The sequence below is a fragment of the Diadema antillarum genome, unplaced genomic scaffold (genome assembly GCF_040938485.1).
Source record: "Diadema antillarum isolate AM-2024a unplaced genomic scaffold, OU_Dant_1.0 seq00000855_RagTag, whole genome shotgun sequence".
Lineage (NCBI taxonomy): Eukaryota > Metazoa > Echinodermata > Echinoidea > Diadematoida > Diadematidae > Diadema > Diadema antillarum.
Window position 1 is genome coordinate 715,624 of NW_027271726.1, and position 19,056 is coordinate 734,679.

A 19,056-nucleotide genomic window follows, 5' to 3' on the forward strand; every position below is an offset into this window, starting at 1 on the left:
CGCTCAATGCGTGAGAGTTGGCAGCCCTGACAATGGTGCAGTGTTACTGTTAACTTCCTACACGTAACTGCGACCAGCTGCCCCATACGCATAGCGTACACACTGCACTGTACTGAATAGTAGTGCTAACTACGACCAGCCCCAACGCGAGAATAAATGTGTACTGTACAAGGAGCGCCCAGGGGTTAGGGTTGTGCAGTGGCAGTAGAGCTCTAGTGTATGTCACTGTATGTGATGGTGCGCAAGTTATACCAAGCAAGATATACGATTAAAACATGGGCACCAAAACGTGTTCCATGTGCAAGTCAAAAAATATTCATGAATTGCAGCATCCTGTCTCCCAACAGGAGGCTTTTTAAAATTTATTCTTCCAATCGCTGGTTTGAGTGGAAGGGTAGCATCTTGAAAGGCAGCAATGGTTTGTGCTGTTACTGGGCTGCTTTAGATGGTAAGGTTAGACAGTTGCATCCCTCTACAGAAAGAGTTCCTTGTAACCCTCATAAAATTGCGTTTTGATAGCCCAGTGTGTGACATCCAACATAGACCACAGACTACAGGATACCTTTGGTTTACGCGTCATACACATACAACGCGTGGCCGTTTGAATTTAATTTACCATTGAAAGGGCGGATCCAGAGGGGGGTGCACCGGGTGCCTGCTCCCTCTTTATTAGATTGAACCAAAACAAAGAAATAATAAGCTAAATATGGGGGGGGGGGGGGAGCCTGCATCTCCCATTTGATTTTGTAAAGACCCCTCCCCTTTACGGAATTCCTGTACCCACCCCTGATTTAATCAAGTGAACCACACTGAATCAAGTGAATTGCACTGTCTTAACAAGTTAGTCTATTGATCACCTTATCTTATCATTTTCCCATGGCCGATTGAGTTCAAACTTTTATAATAGGGTCTATAGATTCTATTGTAATCGGAATTAATAAGCCGGATGGACACAAGGCAGACCAAGACTAAGTGATGTCTAGTCAACTACATAGACTGGTAGATCTCTAATACAATGTATTAATAGTCTAACTTCTAAGATATACAGAGTCTGATGACTGGATGATATATTTGTAATTGAAATACAGCTGTATAAATCCAAATGCTGACTGTGCCAAGAGTGTAAAGATCTTCCATTCAATGAAATTTCATTCTGCGTATGCATTGATAGGCCTTCATTCCCATGGATACAGTCAACACAATTGTAACATTGCATGTAAAAGGGAATATAAGTTCATTGACTTAAAAGCTGATACTGTCCTAAAAATCATAGAGTGTACTCATAATGTCTCCCCATCCCTAGCCCAACCAGATGTCATGTGAAGCATGCCTGTTGTGAATTCTGTACAGTGACAGGGCTGTGTATAGTTACCAATATTCACTGTAGTTTTAGATGTTCTTTTTATGGATTTATGATGGCCTTTTTGAGAAGACAGTGTAGAACATCCCAGTCTAGCTGTGTTGCTACTGCTATTTAGATCATGTCATCAATACTCGAGACACTTGGGAGTTTACCCATTCCAGTAAAATTTATGAACCTATTGTTGATGTCACTTGCAATATTCATCAGTGTATTCCTACCTTCACAAACTTTTATTCTTATTGGAAGCAGGTGTGACCTAAACATTTTCCCTTTCTGAATTTACAAGGCAATAAATACTTACCACGGTACAAGAAACTGATGTAAGACCTAAACCTCACATTAGTGCTACCATTTACACATTTCTTTTTTGTTGTTATTGTTATTTAGACAAGCAGCTCCTAATGCAGTTGTTTCACTACCAAGCTGTGGATTACTTCATGTCACTTGTGAATGGATGTGACAAAGGAGAGGAATGCATCTCTTCTAACCATCTGGAAGTCAGTGGAGAGCAAAGATTATTCAAGAACTCCTCAAGGACGTTATCAAGCATACTTGGTAATGGTAAGTCTTTTAATGACACATAAGTACTGTAGTTAAAACGGGAAAGAACCATGCAGAGCACAATACTACATGATGTACACGTAGTTACATGACTTCAGCCCTGGGTCATACTATCATTTGATAAATTGTGACTTGTAACACCAGAAGATGCATGTCCATTTTTGGGTAGGGCTACTACTGATTGTGTGGCAGTGACATGATGACCCCATGACTGCTTGATGTAGCATCAGTGAACAAGTGGCAAGATACGTGGTATGTGTGGTCCATGACAGACTGTGAATTACTGTTATTCTTACAAGACCTTTGCAGAAAGAATGACTTTGCAAGTATCGTAAGCAATGATTTTCCTATTACAGTGCAATCCGGTTATAACGAAGTAAAAATTTGGGCTGCAATCTCATCCACTCTATGTATATTGTTTCTTTGTTCGGTTATAACCAAATTCTGATATAAAGAAAGAAAACTGCCTGTCCCGAGGACTTCGTTATTAACGGGAGTCCACTGTATATATGTACAGTAGGATGTATATGACATGATGGTAATTCCTATGAATTATCAATCAGATAAAGTGACCAATTCCTTTATCTCAAATAAGGTAAACTGTCCCCTTTTTTCCTGTTTTCTTTTTTTTTCTGTCCATAGATTCACACTTAGGTTCTCTTCACCCTTACAATACTCTGAAGCTGGAAGGACTCTCATCAAAAGGGCACCCATCATGGAAGACCCTGGCTGTAATACCACAGGTTTGTGTAAAGTGAAATATGATTTGAAAGGGAATGAGTCCATATTTGATTGGATATTTTGTCACAAAACGAGAGCTTTTGGTACATTCCAAATGTTTTGTGGAAAGTAAATGTTTATAGAGTTGTAAGTTAATTATTTGCCCCCCCCCCCAAAAAAAAAAAAAGAAAAAAAGAAAGGTTGATAGATATTATTGAAGCAAATTTGATAAGTTTTGCAATTATGCTGCTTCTTCTTTTTTTCACATCAACCTCAAATAATATAAAAGGTGATGGTTACTTTGAGCATAGATAATACATGTAGTAATATTTTCAATGTCAACCGGGGTTTGAAACTAACTGATTATAATGTTTTTGAATGTTGCACTTTTGATGGCACTAGATAAAATGTGAAGAAAAGTTTGTTTGTTGTTATTAACAAATTTGTTGTAAATTCATTTCTCACTATTTGTCCAGGAACCTGCAGGACCAAATCCAAATCCATTTCACCTCCTGACTGTCGACATCGAGGTAATGACGTTGTTTTGAGGAATTGTGCATACTTTCATGTTCTCCAGTACATCCCAGGCCTGAATCGCAAAACGCGTCTGCCAAGGATTTCATTGCCACCTATATTCAGAACATGAGTGATGTCATCGCTTAGTGCAACCACTCGCCAGCCTGTTGGAGGAAAGGGAGCCATGACGTCGTAGCAGTACGTAGTGAACGACGTGCACTGAAAATCAAAATGGGTGATATCATCCCAGATGTGACAAACGGACTGTAGCAATCTGGAACCACTCTTGTACAAGAAAGGTGGCTGTGTCACAAAATGAGAAAGTCGCTATTAGTAATATGTGGGATTCCTTTTGCACCAGATGGCCTTCTCGTGGAGGTGGAAGGAACAGTTCTCTGCACCTGCACCAACATTTCTGCAGGGGTTGCTTCAACTTTGGCTGTGTAGTGCACATTTGGGCTGGAATAGCCCAACACGAAGAGCGCACCAATATTTCATCCAAACCTCTCTCACAAGATTAGGATATTCCAAGTAATTACCATTCAAGGTACAAAGATTGATCAACTTAAATATCCCATATATTCAGGTCAATTCTGGAAATTGCTCTGAATATTTCCAGCATCTCGTTCTTAAGATAAGAAAGTTGATTAACGTCATATCCCAATAAATTCACGGTGGTTTTACTTCTTCTGGCCCATTGATAGGACAGAAACCTTTTACCTCAGCTGAATTTAGGCAACAAATTCTCATTTAGAGCTTTAATGTCTCATGTGTGTTAACTTGAAGTTATAAGAATATCCTTAAATACGGTTCTTGTTTTGCTGCTTACAGTGATTGTACGTCTCTGGCCTCTTAACACTGTAAGGTTAAAATGTGATTTCCATCATAGTTACGAGCATGGAAATCTTTTAATATGTTGCTTGAATTCATTGCAAATCATAGTTTGCCTTGCCCGTTTGAGGTACTCATGTACATATGCACCAGATGCAGTATCAATTGAAAAATTGACAATAATGTGTTTGTAGTGTACATATTCTTTGCAGGCAGAGCCTACTAACTTGATACAGGAATATTGGCAACTGAAGCAGTTCACTAAAAATGATACTAATCCTGAGTGCTTACCATACAAAATTATAGGTTGACTGCAGTGTATGTGTTACAGCCAAAGGAGAGACAAGAAATTCTAAAGGTTCAGATGTTAATGGAAAATTGAATCACTCTTGAGGTTTTTACATTGCTAGTAACAGGGTGAGGATTTGGTTACTTTGGGTTCTACACCTGCCCTCTCTTTACTTATATTGAAGTTCGATCTCCAAGCTCACACAAAAGCAAAACACAAACTCCCACATAGTTTCTATGTACAATAGGATCTTACATGTTTCCCAGTAATCTACATCAAATACACGAGCATGAGCTTTACTTTCATGAATATTCCTGTAATTGCCACTGCTGTTTCTAAATCTATATTTTCTTATTTAGAATGAATATGAAGTGCAACCAACCTTGCTTTAGTTGACCTTGCGTGGATCTAGCGATATTCAGCTACATTGTAAGTTATTCACCCTGAGAGCATTCATTACATTTCAGCAGTGTGTTATGTATGTTCGAACAGATTGATATACATAGTACCTGTGGTGTGCAAGACATGAGTAGACAATTGAATGGTTTGCATGACATGGCTGCACACTAACCCATTTTTTTTTTTACTGGCCATACCCATCTGTTTGACCAGTAGGTAACCCAGTTTGTCCATTTTTACTGGTCCATTCCTGAAAGATTACTGGTCCAACGGTGATTGAGTCCTGGACTGTTTTACCAGTGCCAGTGGGCGGTGTTGTGCATAGTGAGATTACACTACCTCAACAGATGGGAGTACTATAAGGAGATTGCCATTAGATTTAGCCTGATGGTCAAAACTAATTTATGTGATCCTCGTCCAAAAGTTACTCTTCAGTGGTGAACTGATAGAGAAGACCATGTTAACCCATTGAGGATGTTTTGAGTTTGATACAACACGCATTTTCCATAGACATTTGCCTCAGTATACTCGGGACTTTTCAGCGGGTTCACACATCTTCTCTCCAGTTGGATATAAAGCTGTATTTATGCAGCGTGCAAAACAAGCACTCACTACATGGATTTGATGCATTATGATATGACCAGTGTGCTTTTACATGATGAAGATAATCTCTTTCACTAAATGCACAAGTGTATGAAATTGTGATCTATAGGAAGAAATATCGTACTTTGAAATATAATTGATGGTGCAAACAGTGCGATAATAATACATGTACATGCAGTATGTCTACTACCACCATCCAATTCATATCTATGGCCTACCCACTTGTCAGTGGTGCATAATCTGTTTACTTTTTCAGAGATACAAATGTGTTTCTTGTGTGAAGAGCAAGGGGTATCACTTTGGTTGAATCAAAACTCACTGTACATTTTGTTATAAGGCATCAAGTTGAACGTAGTTTTCATCGTGACAGAGTAAGAGGAATTTTGATGAGCAAAGGTAGACATTTACAGTGTATTGACAGTAGGTATCTGTTACTGCGAAGAAGTGGATATACACATGGGACATAAAATCGGTTCATGTGCATTATGAAAGCAAAGAACTTTCTTCAATCCCCAAATACCTGCTTTCTTAGACTATAAGTCTCTCTCTTAGCTATTATCCAATTAAAATTAGTTCAAGGAAAGTAAACACTCAACACATTTGTGACATTTGTGACATTTGTCATTTTACTATTTTGCCACTTATGTGAAACTGTCATCACTCATCCAGACGTAACATAGACCTATTGGGAGAAGCATGCATTATGGTGGATACATACCACTTACCATAGCAACATTTCTAGTTTTATTCCATATCTCTTGAAATTCAAAGGTAAAGGATTAAAAAGGCCATTTCAAAATTCAAAAACAAAACCCTTCTTAATTCAGAGCAATTCTGATATACTTATTTCATTTTGCCATTTTGATGCCAAATTTCGTTCCATATTTACCTATTAGTGCTACAGTGTTTTTCTGTCACAGATTTACCTGTGATTTGAAGATTATGAACAGCTGTTTCTATAAGTTAAGTAACTGAAGTGATTTACCAACAAATTAAATCAAGTGATATTTCGTTTGATATGATAATGTAGGATGTTCAATGTGTGGACAAGTGAAAGGTGTTCTTCAAGCCAACTTTATGATTGATGATAAATTATGAAAATGTGAATTTAGAGCATGTATGGATTTCATGGCTGTGTAATCTTAGTATTTGAGTGTATATTATGACATATTTTTTTGGTTGTGCAATTCTATGTATTCCTGTAGGCACCTACACTGTTATACATTGTGCCAAAGATAAACAGTCTCAACTACATGTACTGCATAAGCTGTTCGTCTTTGCGTACATATATAGTTTTGTGAATGAGAAGGTCACAGGTATTGTCACAAGATTTTGTTTTCGTAAATTGACACTGAGACCCTCTTAAGTGCACTAAATATTATACCCCAGTATAGCGCTTGGTGAGAATTTTGCTTGTCAAATTTGCAAACCAAAAATGATTCACAAATTCACAAAAATGGCAACATATTGGTACAGTGCACTACTACATCATGTACATGTATTATTTTTTCATGCAACAACCTTATTCGTATGTATAGTCCTCTGTGTTTGTAGTGCAATATCAACACGTGGATGCTTTTGCTTTGTTATAGTTTCCAGGAAATAAAGCGTGTAATTTGTATATATCAAGGAAAAACACCTTAGCATGTCTTATAAACAGTTGTATGCTGTAAACTTACTCTCATAGATTGCATGCCTGTGTTTGTGTGCGTGTTTGTGTGCGTGTTTGTGTACGTGTTTGTGTGTGTGTGTCATATTGTTTACTTAGACAGTCACATACACACGAAAAAAGGAGTGCAAATATGTACCGGTAAGGGTACAGATGCTTGTCGCTATACAAGGAACCCTAGAGGTACTCATCTGTACCCTATGCAGGGGTACTCATCTGTACCCCATACAGGGGTACACAATCTGTACCCTTGAGGTACATATAAGTACCCAAGGCAGGGGTACTTATATGTACCCCTGTATGGGGTACATATAAGTACCGCTAGGGTTCCTTGTATAGCGACAAGCATCTGTACCTCTAGGGGTACATATTTGCTCTCCTATTTTTTAGTGTGTGAACCATTTCAAAGATATGAAGAAAAATGTGAAATTTTAGCACTGTCACTCGACCCATGACTTTTGACCTTTGAAATTACGTTGTTACTCCAACAAAGCATAGAATAAAAACGAATCAACCAAATATTATGATCTTGGTGTCATTTTCTTTTGCATCATATACACTATTTAATCTAGGCAACACAAAAAGGGCTTCTACAATAAGGCCACCAAAATCGACCATCCCTCCTTATTATGGCCAGCTCATATAAACCTGACAATCCCAAAGAAAATCTCCACATGCCACAATCCACAAAATCGACTATATCTTCAGAAATAGATATGTGTTACAAAAACAGATCAATATACGATGTTACTGTTCAATGAACATTTCAATTCAGCGCCCTAGCTGGTGTACAGTGGAGCCCTTACGGCTTTACTCTCGCTCAACGAAGTTATTAAGCAATACAACAGAGGATGTTGGTGGACCATCACCCATTCCCAGCCCATACACATACTTTTGCAAATATGTATATGTATGACTGCACTGCCAGCAGTAGCTGATGTCCAACACATAAGTAAGTTTGAAACATACATCTACTGCTTTCAGCAGAGATGTGCAAGGGATCGCATCTCCTTCAACAGCCACGAATGCCTGCTCCGGATTCTTTCTCTCCCCGAAGACCAGGACATGAGGTTCTCGTTTCCCTTCCAAATACATAGGCAGGTTCGTCCCATCTATATGTAAAAAAGAAAATAAAAAAATTTCTCTAATAGCTTTAATGAGAGATTAACAAACAGATAAAAGACAAATATTCAAAATTTTGATCCACAACCAAGGCATAAAAGAGAAGTGCTTTTGAATAATCTAACCAATATAAAAACACAAACATCAATCAGTGTATCAAACATGAATTCTGTTGATAACATCATAAACATTGGGAGATTCATTCATTTTCTGAATTTGGAAAAAAATATTGCCAATGGAAGCCCCCTTCATCTACATGATTTTGCCATGCCACTTTTATGTCATTTTTTTTTTTACATTTCCTTCTGCACACCTCTATCTTCAGCCCTTCACCAGTTTAATATTGTAATTTACTTGATCTTGACTTACAATATATCAAGCAGACAGTGAGATAATTCCAGCTGCAGTAAACTATGGACATACGAAGCACATTTTATTATGGTGACTGTTGTTGTTATCATTATCATTAGTAGTAGCACTAGTGGTAATACTGTTATTAGTATTCTTATCATTATCATTAATAGAAATTCCATCGATTACTTACTAAATGAACAGGAATCAGCAAGCATTTTCAGAGCAATTTGACTATATGGTGAATTAAAGGATAACTAAATGTCAATTAAAGGATAAAAGGAATGTGTTCACTTGACTGAATATAGATCTCAAGTGACAAATATTTCATAGCATGTCAACTGACCCATTCACACAACACAGGGTACTGCACTATTTTCAGTGTTAGATCCCTATTTCTATCATCACCTTCTCGACATTGATGAATGCAGGCATGCTCTCTTCCATAGTTGCACGCTGTACACTTCTCTGCCCCTGTTTCTTCACCCCAGCTGGAAACAACAGAGGAAGAACCTGTAGAGCCAGGTTGCTCTTCTCATCATCTAAGGAGAACACAAACATTAGCAAACAAGTTCATGAAATGTGGCACGTGGAGTTTTATTATCTTTTTAATAGTTTCTCTCTGTAAAAATTCAAATGACAAAGAAGATACACATTTCAATTCCAATCATCCCTTATAAAGGTTGCATTCTCAAGAGGGTTGCATTTTTTCTCAATCTATTACCAAAATTAGTTTTATTTCATTTATTCATATCAGAGTTTTTAATTTTAAATCTTTATCAAGACTCAGGAAAAGATTCATATTTTTCAAGGATTTCAAAAGATCAATAGATTATGTATCAAATTAAAGAACATTCAATGGTCTTTTAACCTGGTATTTGAAACAAAGAGAAACTTAATGCATGAGTGAACACATTCATTTTTCTCTTCTAATGGATCCAACCCCCCGTCAAAAAAAAACAAAAAAACAAACTACTACAGATGAATCCTCGACTGCACAGGGTCAAAATTTATGTCTCCACCTTTGCCAGATCAGGAATATGACAGTGTCAATTTGAAATGTATTATACAAAGTGGAAAATAAAATCTACTTAAATGACGTTGCGGCGTCAGGCCCATTTCATATTGATCTAATGGTTCTCAACTCTTAACCTGATTAAGCCCGGGCTATTTTGGCGGGGCAGCAGCTCGGGAAGGGTGTGATGTGAATAACAAGTGTGTTATGCAAATAGTGGCTGCCGGCCAGATCAAATAATGTCAACGGTGGGCGAGGTCGAAGGTCATTGACATTACGTTTGCACGTAAACCATGCAGATTCCCCATCTATAGGCCAATGTTGTGATCCCAACTCTAATATGATCGTTGTCCCTCTCATATGCAAGTATGATTCATGTTTGATCCACCAAATAAATAGTTAGCACAAGAGTGTCCTTTTAACATATGGCCTTTTTTACGATCAGTGGTGTAACTTTTGTACTCAGAGGGTCAAAATTTAAAACAAAATATTTTTTCATTATTCTGTTTGATTCTTGTTTGAAAGTATTCAAATTTTTGAAAAAATAACATTTCAGACCTTAAAGCTGAAGGGTTATTGGTGTAATTTGAGGAAAACCCTGGCACCTGAAGTAAATTTAAGCAAAATTTTGCTTTCATGAATTGCACCATATTGACAAAACTCTGTAGTCAAACTTCACCATGCAAAGTTTATATGGTTAACAACAATATATAGTTTGTGAATCAAAACTATTTGGGGGTTGAATATGAAGTGAATTTTTAAAAAAATACATGAGATTTATAAATTTTTGCTAAAAATACCAATTGACATGTAATTTTTAAGATTTTAACTATTTATTGGAGGGCAGGCCAGGTCAAACTCTTACTATAACAAGTCTTTAAGAAGGGCTACCTTCCTATGTAGGTTAAATGAAATTCCAATCATTTCTTTAAAACTTGGATTTTTCACACATGGATGTTTCGGAGGTGACAGTTAACATATTAGAATGTTTCGGAGGTGACATTAATATTAACACTCACTTTTTTTTAGAATAAGCGACAATAACACAAAAACTTCTTCCTTTTATCAATGTTTTTAATAATTATAACTCGAGAACAAGAAATTAACTCCTGTTTCAAGCAGATAAACCACACAGAACAAGTGTTTTTTTACACTTCATTAATTAGCATGGGTACCGGTAGTTTGCCTTCCATTTGGACAAAGGATGTAAGCTAAATATTGTCATCTGAAGAAACATGGCATTCCATTTTCTACCTTAACTTGAGATGAGGGTGTGAGATCATTTTAGTAATGTTTCTTTGCTCTCAGAACATTTTATTCCACAACACCAGGGAAGAATCACTTCGTTTCGGAGGTGACATTCAATGTTAACATTGTGTTAAAATATTCATTAACAGTAAGAATATGATGGACATAAGCTAGATCTTGTAACCTGAAGAAACATGGCATTCCATTTTCTACCTTAAGTTGAAATGAGGGTGTAAGATCATTCTAGTAATGATTCTTTGCTCTCAGAACATTTCATTCCACAACACCAGGGAAGAATAACTTTGTTTTGGAGGTGACATTCAATGTTAACATTGTGTTCAAGTATTCATATGGTATGTCCCCCCAAAAAAATTTACAATTAGACTTTTGCATTGATAGCACCCAATATGATTAAATCAGCTAAATTCTACTTTGGGGTCTTAAATTATAACATCTTAGCTCTATTTTGCAGAAAGCCCCAGTCAAATTGGTTAAGTGATCTCAAAGAAATGTGGATTGTTATAAAGGATGTCAGGAGTCTGATTTTTCTAAGTTCAGCACTTGGATGCTCTTGGAATTGCATATTAATGTGTAAACACATGCAGAACTTGGAGGGAAGGGATTCCTCACATGCTCTACAAAAATCCTCAATTCTCTTTGACCTCTGAAGCAAATTGAATGGGGGTTTCTGTAAGGTATGGGCAATGAGTTATAGTTTCAATCCCTCAAATTGTATTTTAGATTGATTCACTATCTTTAAAGTTATCGTTGCGGAGGGTACCACTGTAATTTTTTGGCGGGGACATACGGTATGAATACCAAAAGCAAAAATTCTTATTTGACTTGTGTACGTTTTTGTTTGCACATAGTTTTATAAATAGATTAATTCAAGGATGTTCATGAATTCTTCATCATCCTTGATAGCCACCATACAAATGTTATAATACTGGTGAAAGGTGTTTGGTTCATCTGGGATAAATTTTCTACACACCAGATTCATTTAAACTGTTGACATTACTAAAATATATTTTACGTATCATTCTGAATTGATTGAAAAATACCTGCAAATCATACATATCTAACAGTCACTTTTGAGAGTAAAAAGTATAAGATAAGAAAAACCATTTTATTGTTTTTGAGGTGACACAACACAGAGACAACCCAACTTCTCAGGTGTTAACTATTTAGAGAACATTCATGTCTTTCCTCATGGCTTTAATTTTCAAATATAAGCTCTTTCTTTTAGTTCTTACTTGTTATTTTGTTTGGTATTCTCTTTCATGATAATGGATACCAGCTCATATTTTGTTTGAGATTGTAATTCATACTAATCTTTAACAGGTTTTTACAGTTGGGTTAAGAGAACAGTTTGCGTTTCCCAGCTGAAGAGAGCAGCATAATGCTTTTCTGTGAATTTGAGGGGAAAATTTGTTTTTGTTACAGTAATTTTCCCCATCAACTTCACAGAAGGTCCCGGACACAAACTGGTCTCAAATAAACCTATAAGGGACCGAAACTGGAAAAGGACAAGTTCACCTCAATAGACATGAAGGTTGAGTAGATACAGCAATATTAATAAAACACATCAGTGAGAGTTTGAGGAAAGTAAAGGCAATCCATTCCAGAGTTATGGATTTTTTAAGTTTCTACTCAGTCAAAGCTGAATGAGAAGACTTCTATAGCTAGTGATGTCACATGTGTACAAGGATATAGAGAAAGTATCAAGAAAATTCAACATACTGTATTTTCACTTTTCTTGCATAACAAAAGAACACATGACTTCTCTCTTTTGGAAGGCAGAGTAAATAATATTGCCCTACAATACATCAGTAGCAAGTTGAAGAAATGTGCACTTTTTTCAAAAAGTAAAGTTTTGTGAAATTCACTTATATTTTCCTTATACAGTAAACCTCGCATGAGTCGAAGCTCTCGGGACTGACAAAAATGCGTCGACTTAAGTGAACTTCGACTCTCGCGAGAGTCGATTTTTTTCGACTCACAGTTATGTACATGTATTATAGTACATTTGCATGCATGTGTGTGTGTGTGTGCGTGCCCGTGTGTGTTGGTATTCAAATTTGTCTGTTCTTGAAGATAATGTTCTTATTTTGTTCTAAATTGAACATGGAATTTGCATCAATACTAGTGTAGTTAAACGTAGTTCTAAGAATGTCTGCGCTAATGTGGCAATGTGCATGTGCTTTGAATTGTCTATGGTGCAACATAGGTAGCCATCTCTGTCAACCTACCATGAGACAAACACTCTCCCAGGCCCATCCCACCTCCATTGAACAAAACTATACAGCCAGCCGGGCACACACAAACAAGCTCCGCCCACTTGGCCTGTCACTAAAATATTAAAGCAGCAATTGGTTGACCAAGGAGTTCTGGCTTGACATGGATAAAGTATGGATGTGAAGTGTGTATGGATAAAGTATGGATCGATGTGCTGTGTATATACATGTATACATGTGTATGTATTTGACATGCGTGCGGAGCGGTACGGTGAGTGTGCATGCTTACCTGCAGCAGGTCAGGGATGGGGTTCTGCGACTGCCGATTTTTTATTCTCCTCTAAATGTAATGAGAATGCCAGAGAAATCTTCTTCGGCTCAAGTGATGTAAACTACGTGTATTTTGTACAAAAGGGACTGAATGTTTTACTTCGACACAGCCGAAATTCGACTCTCGTACTTCGGCTTATCCAAATATTTCTTAGAGAAAATACATAGGGAAAAATCGGGACTTTTTATTTTGTTTCGAGTTAAGTGATTTTCGACTCACTCGACGTCGACTTATCCGAGGTTTACTGTACACTGTATCGTTGTATGCATGTGACATCATACACTGTTGTAGTCGTCTCATCCAGCAGTGATTGCGCAGATACTTAAAAAACCCATAACTTTTGAATGGATTGTCCAATTTCCCCAAAACTTGCAATGATGTGTTCTACAATGTTGTTGCATTCACTCAATCCACATGTATATGAAAGTGGACTTGTCCTTTAAGAAACCATTTTCTTTTCCTTGAAATTCCAGTACTTAAAGCCAAATTCTAAGACAAAACATAATTACAAAACAAGGTAAACACCTCATCAAAATTATACTGAAATAGAACTACAAATCTTGTTTTTTTATCTTTCCCTTTCCAGTCCTGGGGACTTGTTCCTCTGTTCACTTTAGTTGTCACATAACTTCAATAATCTTTAAAAATACAATGTCATTATATACAGTTGGTTCAACTTGGAAAATGTAATAATTATTGCCATTTTTGATATAAAAAAAAATCACAGAATTTTGTTTATGATCACCACGTTGTACATGGAAATACAACAACTAAGAATTCAAGAACAAGTTGTGCACCAGCTATAGGCATGTGGCCTTTTTGTGGAGTTTGACTATTTGATGATCTTTTTTTTTACATTTTATTTAAAGATTGTGGACTAGGGCATGCATGAACTGCCACATGTATCACTTTGGTATCAAGGGAATTCTGGAGAGCTATGTACTGTATACAAAAGTCCCTTCTGTTGTGATTTTGTAGATATTAAATGTATTAGAAAATATTAATAGATAGTGAAAAGGAACTGAAGTCTTGCCTTTCACTATCACATAACAACATGGTGTTAACAAACAATGTCACCTCCGAAACACAAGAAAAAGCAACCTACATGGAAAGCTGTGATTGGTAAATCTTCACAACTAAATTGCTTGTTGGAAATCAAGCTTCTAAGATGAAAACATCTCTATGTTTACTTAACTAAAGCAGGAGAATTGATCTTGATTACAATATTATATATACAACAGATGGGTGTATTTTGTGCATTGTCATTGTTAAAAAAAGTGAAAAAATGTAAATTTGCCCTAAAACGTACAGTCTAGTGATTAAAAAAAGAGTGAGAGTGTTGTAGTTGATTTCTCCACTTTGAGACTTATGTTATTAAAATAAATGAAACCATTGGTGTACATGATATGGTTTCTCTTCAACAGAAATGAACAAAAAATCTTGTTAACAGTGTTTTGTCACCTCCGAAACAGTAATTTTTAGTTTTTATTACATCTTTTATCAATCTCTAGAAAATTCTCACTTCCTGTTGCCATATTACTATTGTCATCCAAAAGAGATTCCTGTCAATTGGACAGAATCAAACAAAATTGCTTTGTCTTCGAGAAATTATCAAATATAATATGCTTGTTGTTTCGGAGGTGACAATTGTTTCGGAGGTGACAAGTGTTAACGGAAAATTGTAAATTGCTCCGAAATGAAAACAACAGGCTATATTTCTACTACCTTCCTTCAGAGATAATGTGAGGGGATATGTTACATTTTTGCAAATGTAATGTATAACTGATGTCAAGAATAAAAAAATCAAATACATAAATCTGCTGTCTCGGAGGTGACAGAAATGTTAACGGAAAAGTTACATAAATTTATAAACGCTCATCAAAAAATGATAAGTTATTTGAATTAAATAATCTTTGGATCAAAGTTAAGTCAGATTGATTACTATTCTGTTTTGATGGAAATTAGCAAAGTTGAATTTCATAATTGTGAACAAGAGCCAACTCAAAAGAGGGGTTAATTGTTAACGGAAAATGTCACCTCCGAAACATTAAGTTTGGACAATTTCAGTATTTAAAGAAGACAAAGCAGAACCTGGTAAACATAATAGTTCTTAATGTTGGATACCTGTCTATCACAACAGCAACAAAAATAATGAAAAGGAATAAACAATTTAATTTGCTAGCTCTGACAAAAATACTATGTCAGAGTGAGTACACCAAAAGTGTTGGATTTCAAGCATGTAAGTGCCTGCCACATCTGAAAGAAAAAGAGAGGAAAGTTCATTAAGGTACCCAAGGTAGACACTGTGGGTAGTATAAAGTTTATGAGAAAAAATAATGCATATCTGTCAGTGTATAAGAAAGTTATACACCAATTAGGGCCAACACTGTGTTTTACACCACTGATTGTAAAAATGGCCATATATAAACGTAATGACCTTGACCTTTAAAATTGTGACCCCAATATCTGCTTAGATCATTGTCCCTCCTATATAATGCATACACGAGTCAAATGGTTAAGTTCCCGTGAGAATTGTGCTATTTTCATGTAATGTGATACCTGAATGTGGATCTTCGACATTGAGAATCTTCTTCCACTGCACTTGTTTTTCTGCATATTCCAGAACTCTTGCTGACATTTTCGGCCATTTTTCGAAGAGGGCATCTGCAGAGTTCACTTTCGAAAAGTATCCGAAAGCCTTGATCAACCTGTGATATATAAAAGCAGAAGTTAACATGTAGGCACTTTCATTATAAAATTAACAAACCCCAATCATAACTTATGCATCATCATAAATGGGATTTCATGATTAATTATTAAAAGATATTGAAAATTTAATGGTAAGAGCAAAGGGAAAACACATAGGATGTTCAAAATAAGACATTTTGGGATCAAAAGTCAAATTTTTCCATTTATAAGATGTTACCACCTTATCCTACCTCATTCTCAATTACATTTTGGAAATCCTCTGGAAATTCATTTTTGAAAATGTATATCTTAGGGATAGAATTGAAATATTTTAAGTTATGACCACTTTGATCCTGATAGGTGCACAATATTTAGGTGTCCTAAAGGATACTTTTTTGTTTAACTTAAAAACTAGAAATGTCGCTATGCCACTGGTATGCCTCCGCTACATCACATTATTCTCCTAATGGGTACAGTACATATTGCCAGTGTGAGATCATAATATAACATGACTGGCACACAATCATTTTCTGGGGATTATACACCCAGTTCCATGACAGTACTTAGAGCCACATCAGTTTGTCGAATTTCCCTTTAGATATGTCAGTGTCATTAGACTTTTCATTCTAGACTTAATTATAGTACATACACAGCCCTGTCGCTCAACCGGCTCCACACGGCGTCTGGTCGGGCTATTCTAGACTAAGTCTAAAACTATTTTACACGCAAGTGCGCGCTTGCATAGTGAATGAGTGTGGACCTATTTCACGATAATGCCTCCAGAGCTTCTCACTATTTAGGGGTTCTACATGAAGGCTAGACCTTTTGTCTGGAACTGGTGGTAGTTTCTACAGTAGACCTATAGATCCGAGGTCTAGGCTACCATTGTACCAAGCGCAAGTGTCAGTTAGATCTAGACCAAATGAGAAGAGGACTGAAAGGGCTTAGACCAACAAAAATGAATACGTTGTAGTTAGAAGATCTAGACTAGATGTTCAATTACCAAGTATCTAGATCTATATTGTATTTGACTATATTTCTAGCTTATCATATCAGGAAAAGATCAAGCAACTAAGACTAACTGCTAGATTCTAGTACGGTACTTTACACGTAAGTGCACGCGTGCGAAGAAGTGAATGAGGACCTATTTCACGATGCCTCTAGACCTAGTACTTTACCTACATCCTTATACTATAAATCTCCTAGAGTTCTTCTACATGAAGGCTAGACCTTTTGTCCGGTACTACTGGTACTGGTAGATAGGTCTATGTCTACACTACAGTACAGAGACTCGATAGATAGATCACCGGTCTATAGGCTACCATTGTACCAAGTGCAGTTAGAACTAGGTGCCAAATAGATCTTGGACCGAAGGAAAGAGGACGGGTGGGGACTGACAGGGTTGAGCCAAAATGAATTAAGCCCCCTAAAATGACAGAGATCGGCTCGTTCGCCTGTGACTTGCGAGTGCGCGGTTGTTTGTGAATTCATTCGAAAAGTGAACCTTCTGGCGTAGGTTCTGCTAATTGAAAGGTGGTGAAGTGCGGTAAATCTGATTACATCACCGTAATCGTCTCTAACCAAATTAGTAAAGACCTCCCAGTATTGTAACAGCATATCTTACAATTGCTTGAAACCATATTTGTCACAAAGCCGATTTTGGGGGGATTTTTTTTTGTTGCAATGTTCACCGATGTTTACGCTGCTAATCATTGCCGCCTAACAACGCAACGGTTCATGCAGCACGTTTTACACATTTAGGCTAGGCACGAACAATTTGAGGCAACTTGATAGGCCCAAGGCAGCAGCAGCTCTCCCCCGAGCTCGCCCAATTTTAGCGAATTATCTCTTTAGAAAATACTGAATCAATACCTAATATGAAGCTGTACACTACAAGCTTCTAAACACGATTTAAGATATGCTACAAAATAAATACAGCACTTACCCTCAAAATTTTTGATAAATTTGTCGAGGCCCCACTCAGGAAGCTTGTCATCCACAAACTCCATTTTGATCAAGTACGTACTGATGACTAACGTACGTACATTTGGTACGTACGTGGCGCTTGCTAGGGTAGATGCGTTACATATATTAGTACGCTCAGCATACACTCCTCACAGATCGTGCGATCGAGTAGTACGCTTTTGCTCTCAGCCTGCGCCGCCATCTAGCTCTTTGCGTGCAGCGCGCAGACAAGAGCCAATCACATTTCAAAGAAGTGTTGACAAGACGGTTCTAGCTAAAGCGTAAAAACGATTGACTCGATTGTAGTCAAATTTGCTTGAAAGTTGATAGAATTCTAGTCAAAATAACTAGAATTTAGTTGAAAAAATATGAACCAAAAATCTAGTCACAAAATGACTAGATATTTTTAAGAGTGTATATATATATATATATATATATATAATGTGTGTGTGTATGTGTGTGTGTGTGGGTGTGTATGTGTATGTGTTTGTGTATGCTTTGTGTGCGTGTGTCCAAATATCTCTCTCTGAGTTTCTTTATTCATTATTTGATTCAGTAATTCAAATTTGTCATTCAATATTATCTATTCATGTAGGCCTAAATCTTTGAAACTACTCGGACTTAACTCGTAGAAGGGAAGGGAACTTATCATTCATCCCCTTCTCTCTCCCTTTCTCTCTCCCTCCCTTTCTCTCTCTCTCTATCTCTCTCTCTCGTGTGTGTGTGTGTGTATGTGTCTCTCTCTCTCTTTATATATGTATATATAGGTATGTATATATGTCACAGGTTGATTCATAACCTGGCCCAGTTCGGGTTTTAGATTACTCACAGGAGATTTGATAACAGAAACTACATAAATAAAACAATCTTCACACAATCATCTTTGGTGCCAGATTCTTCTGCAAAGATATTAATTTATTTTATCTCACTCTCGACCGCAGTGTCGAGTTGAGTAAAATATAATGACACCTTGGTATGTGAATGAAGGTATGGCTCAATGTACACAACTGAGTTTACACAATATTATCCACTGTTACTTCAATTTAACACAGTTATTAACAATTGACGTTCACAACTGAGGGTGGTTAACAATATAAACTTCTCTTCGGACAAGTCAGCTCAGTCGACCAGGGTGGAGAGCGTTGCCTTGG

The 19,056-nt window shown here is 36.8% G+C and overlaps 1 protein-coding gene across 1 annotated transcript; it reads right to left on the reverse strand.

Moving 5' to 3' along the window:
- Positions 1–7,745: 7,745 nt before the first annotated feature.
- On the reverse strand, positions 7,746–15,959 carry LOC139740493 (uncharacterized). Its single transcript, XM_071651088.1, has 3 exons — positions 15,812–15,959; positions 8,833–8,966; positions 7,746–8,063 (listed from the first exon to the last, which is right to left on the reverse strand). The coding sequence occupies exons 1-3, from the start codon at positions 15,888–15,890 to the stop codon at positions 7,932–7,934; spliced, it is 345 nt and encodes a 114-aa protein (XP_071507189.1). The 5' UTR covers positions 15,891–15,959; the 3' UTR covers positions 7,746–7,931.
- Between the last annotated feature and the right edge of the window lie 3,097 nt (positions 15,960–19,056).